General features: G+C 48.1%; 1 protein-coding gene across 1 annotated transcript; it reads left to right on the top strand.

The window, feature by feature from the left end:
* Positions 1-1,030: 1,030 nt before the first annotated feature.
* Positions 1,031-1,865, top strand: LOC131258988 (enhancer of split malpha protein-like). The gene has a single exon (XM_058260395.1). It carries the CDS (start codon positions 1,031-1,033, stop codon positions 1,592-1,594), a length of 564 nt encoding a protein of 187 aa, XP_058116378.1. The 3' UTR covers positions 1,595-1,865.
* The last annotated feature ends 3,292 nt before the right edge of the window (positions 1,866-5,157 follow it).

The raw sequence follows: 5,157 nt of genomic DNA on the forward strand, positions 1-5,157 counted from the left end.
ACGGAACACAGATAGGAAAAAACATCATCCTCCGAAGAAAACGAGTCCGAGTGAGTGAAAGAAGGAATGGAGGAAAAACAACACATAACCTAAAATATAATCACCCTCGCTAGCCATCTGTCGCTTTTTAGCCGAGGTTGGCTGCTGCTGTGTAAAAATTCTGTGGGAAACTGTAAAAGATTTGAGTTCCCACGATTTCACGAAAAACAGTTCGCGTCCAGCGTTCCGCGTTGGTCCTTTCCAAAGCCCTCATTCACCCTCCTCCACAAACCCAACCTGCCGCTTCATCGAGCGCTTCTTATTGAATTACAGCCTACGCCCGTAGGTCCTGTCTCTGCTCTCCCAGTGGTGTCCTTTTCCATCACCCCCGGATTTTCCCTACCTCAACCCACAACCTGCACTATCCTTCCCTGACTCGGGATGGGATTTGGTGTTTTTTTGCCCGGGGTTTTTACGCCGTCCGCTTTGGTTCCGTCGTTCGGCCGGGTTCGGTTCCCATGGAAAAACGGAACACCTGCCCCGAACGCTGTGTCCTGATTCGTCCGTTTTCTCGGGCGCGCCTGCAGCACTACACTGTGTTGGTGGTGGTGGTGTTGGTGGTGGTTGTTTATAGTTCGTTCGTTCTCGCTCACTCCCCTACATGTTTCCTTATCGCCTTATGCAAGCCTGTTCACGACGAGCAAACAGGGATGCAAGATAACGCATGCACGCACTGTATATCCCTGAACGGACCCCAGTAGGGGTGGACGAGGGCGGTGCAGGTGGCGGGGGTGAGTTCGGAAGTTCGGGCAGCTATATAAGGCCCGGTTGGCCCGAAATTCTACATCAAACGCATTCGATCAGCTTAACAGCGAACATCGCATTTCAAAGAGATAGAGAAAAAGCACACGCTTTGTTTTTTTTTATCAGCGAAAGCAAGTGAAGAAAGTACGAGTATTGAACTCCCCGTTGCAAACACACCCAAGTGACACAGCCAAGTGAGCGCCAGTTTTGACGTTTTGTGATAACGCGAAGTAAACAAACAGCGAAAATGCATTCGTACGCCGTGAACAACAACAGCAACTTTGCCGCCAACATGGCCGCCAGCAGCAACAACAGCATCAACGAGAACCTGTACAACAACGAGAAGCTCGCCAAGTCGTCGGCCGTCTACAAGCTGAAGAAGATCCTGAAGCCGCTGGTCACGCTGCTGAAGAGCAAGAAGGAGCTCTCCGGCAAGCAGTCGACCGCCGCCCAGAAGCGTCTGGCCCGCGATCAGCGCAAGTCCGTCATCAGCTACATCGACGAGTACGACTGCGACTACGACAACTCGGCCAACGAGCGCCTGGAGGCTCAGCTGATCGCCGAGCTGGAGGACTGCCGCGCCCAGAACGCCGCCATCTTCGTGTACGAGGACCAGCAGCTCCAGCTTCAGCCCGTCCAGCCGGAGGAGCTGTACGTGCCGGTGCACTTCGCCCGCACCGAGGCCGGCACCTTCTTCTGGACGGCGATGCCGGTCCGCGAGGTCGACGAAGACCTGATCCAGCCGGCGCACTGCTACAGCGAGGAGCAGCACGCCCAGCAAGCCTACGCCGACCGTTGGGCTCAGGCCTAAGCCTTCAGCCCCCGAGCAAGCCCCGCTCCGCAACGCAGCAGCTCGCGCGCAGTTTTGGAGCCACAACAAATCCATGATCTCTTCCAACACTCAACGTGCCTAGGCTTAGCAGTACGTAAGGACAACGATGGTTCAGCTTTAATAGGGTTAGGACACCGGTTAGATAGGAGTGCAGGGAAAAGTGTCTGGGGCCGAGGTTGCGATCCTACCCCGTGGGATCCCAACTCTCCACTCCCAGTTTGGCCTTTTTTTCGGCTTCTATTGTGATAGTAGGCTTAAAAGAAAACGTTTGTCTTCCAATTGTGATCAATCAACGTGTCTTCCAATTTTGTATCTGTAAGCAAAATCTGATAGATGATATTATAAAAACACAACCGCTACAAAACAAAAACACTCACTGTCTTTTCAATGTTTGGGGAATTTTGGGAACTTTGAGAAAGAAATATGGGAATTTGGGGAAATCGGGTTGCTTTCAAGCAAGGGAATGTAAACAACAACCTGCTCTAACTCACGCAACAGGTTGCCACGCCACAATTTGTCGTCATTTAGGGCGAAGAAATGAGTTCTACAGGTTGTTTACTGTAAACAATGCTCGAAGGTGTCATCACAAACGCCTCGTTGAAGTCTTTCATTTTTCTGTGTTGGGATAATTGAAAGACTTCAACGGGATGAAGGTGACGAACGAACAGGTGCGTTTCATTTATAGCGATAATCAGATTAATTAATATTTTGATTAATTATTGATTGGTTATTGATAACCATTTACTTACAATAATAAAAAAAACCACAGCATCCAATTAATGCGTTCTTTTTCCTATAAGACCAGTGTCTTACCAGAATTGGAAAATCTGAATCAGTCTTATAAGATTTTATGTCTTCCTGATGCCAACAAGAAAATGTTGTTTATTCCTGGAATTCTTCTGGGTGTCCGGGTCCGAAGGATGCCTTAAATTATCCTTCATCTCCGCCCGTTTTTCCCTCCCTGCCTATCCTTATTTCCTTTCGGCAAGCATACACACACAAAGTTCGAGTCCTCAGTTGCCTCGTATCCTTTCCAACCGCCGGGAATGTTTGGGCCTCGTTTGGCGGCATTTTTGTGCGTGTAACTTCTTTCGCGTGAAACACAATCCTCGGGGATGCTTATGACGGCCTTAACTTGTTGGAAAGCGACTCGCAGCAGAGGTCCACTCGGGTGTTTCGGGCCTTCAAGCGCTTGTTTGCCCAGCGAGGTCCTTCCCGGAACCGATAGGAAAGGACCCGTTCTGCCGTGTCGGTCGTTTGTAATGCAATCAGTCCCATCTATTACTGACGTTCATGCGTGCATAATGCACTTGTCAGATTCCGGCGAACAAGGAGCAGATTGTTTTTCGGCTCGAATCGATTTTCGGTGGCGTTGTCGGGAGGGTGCAGAAGGAAGGATGCGAAGAAAATGCGTTACATTATACTCCAACGTTTAGTGATAATTTGACAAAGCCGGCTCATTGATGTTTGTTGTCTAGAAATTGGTTTTCTAATTCTTTTCAAGTTTCTTTGGATAAGATAAAGATTTTAATAAATTTGGAAATGATGGACTAATTCAATGTAGAATATATTTTTGTGAGCATAAGCGATACTAATAAGTAGAAAAAGTATCATAAGACGTATATAAAATCATTGAAAAATAGATAAAAAAGCTAAACATTTAAATACTTACTCAAACAGTATTTAACAACAACATCTAATTCGATTAAATATCCTATGGGCAACCAGAATGTATAAAAATATTTTATGTTTTGAAATCCTTTTTTTTTAAACTAAGTTACAATGTAATTAAAAGAGACCCGATCCGACTTCAGAAATCTAGACTTGAAGCTTGTGTGTAAGTAATCAATTAGTGACGTCTGTCAAATGTCGCCAACTACATAAGTTATTGCGCAAACCCTGTGCAACATATGTGTCCGAGTCTATCGAATGGCAAAAACAGAAGCCCTAAAAAATCCACATCTTCAAACCTATAATGTTATTCCATTAAAATAATTACTCCCGATAAAGTTCCAATACAAGCAATTAGCGCAGTTTGTGTTTTTACTTGATCGCGAATAAATTTAATCTCCTGTTACCCGCCAATTACGACCGTTTAGTGCGTTAAGTTCATCAGAGCGAAAAGCGTAAAGCAAGGAGGGGAAAAAAGCATACAATCGCACGAGGGCGAAGGAATACAAAAAAAAAACGGAGGCAAGAACAACTAACCTACCACACCGCGCTCAAGTGATTCGATCTAATTTTCCAGCCGCTAATCACCGCCATCAGCGGACACGGCGCCCGGTTTGCTGAGTTACATCATTTCCCTACCGGCAATCGATACCGCGTGTGAATGAATGACTTACTGGCGACGCAATGAATGCGAGTAGTTAGTAGTGGTAGTATCGCAGTAGTCGCTACCGTTACCACGGCATTGATGGATTGACTGCTGGGATATATTCGACAGCGGCGCGAGCCCAAGCAGCAACGGATCGCACGCGCGATACCACCACCGTTGACTCTAATGACGTTCAAACGGCCTGCTTTGTTTTGATACTGTGTCTCACACAGCCTCTCCTTCCTTCGTTCCCAACGGAGGAACGCTCCAAAGCCGGGTAAAGTTGCCTCCGGTAGTACGCGACGTTCGTCGGCGAGGGAAGGGAACAAGGGAGAAAAAACGACCCCCTATCAACGGGCAACCAATTAAAAGCGATCTCCTGGCGATAATAAAAACACATACGCCACGTACCACCACCGCACGTTCCCGCGAGCCCTTCGCACGCTTTCAAACGATCCCATCCTCCCGGTTCACTCCACACTTCGTTTCACCCAGCCCAGCAGCCTGATGTGTGTGTTTTTTTCTCTTCCCTTTGGTCTTGTACGCTGGCTACTGCCTTCTGCTCTGTTTGTGCTCGGTCTCGTTCCTTTTGTGACCTCTCAGTCGCACTCCCAGTCGGGGTCTGCATCGGGGACCGTGAGAGCGTACCGTGAAACACACAACATGTGGTCGAGATCTTGGGCTCTTTAGGCGTGTGTTGTTTTTCTCGTTTTTTTTGTGCTGTTGTGCTGTGCTTCTCCCCCTTCACTACCGCCGGCTGCCGGAACGAGAGCCGGCATAGGGTCCGGCAGGGAGTCGAAAATCACACTGCCGGGCCAGCGTATATTGCACGGCTCCGTCGTCTGTGCGCACCTGCCGCCGATTCCCACGGATCGACAATCGGTTTCGGATGACGGCGCGCAGAGTGAACCGAACCCAGGTGGCAGAGGGGTACTCAAGTAACTCATAATTTTGTGTCACGTATACGTCTCACCCGTCTCCGACCGTCTCCGACCGTCTCTGCCCTAGACTTTCGGACTTAGAATTTATTTGCACCGGCCGCGGTGTGTCTACTCGTGTATATACACGAGTCTCTTCATCGCAAATGTGTAAGTGCCTGTGTTGACTGACTGTTTTGGCGGGAAGCACGTGAGTACGGCTTTGCTTTCAAAACAAGTTTGTTTTCGATCGGATACTAATCTGTTTTTTCTGAGCCTTGTTTTTTGTAGATTTTACGGAAGTAATA

The sequence above is a fragment of the Anopheles coustani genome, chromosome 3 (genome assembly GCF_943734705.1).
Source record: "Anopheles coustani chromosome 3, idAnoCousDA_361_x.2, whole genome shotgun sequence".
NCBI classification, from domain to species: domain Eukaryota; kingdom Metazoa; phylum Arthropoda; class Insecta; order Diptera; family Culicidae; genus Anopheles; species Anopheles coustani.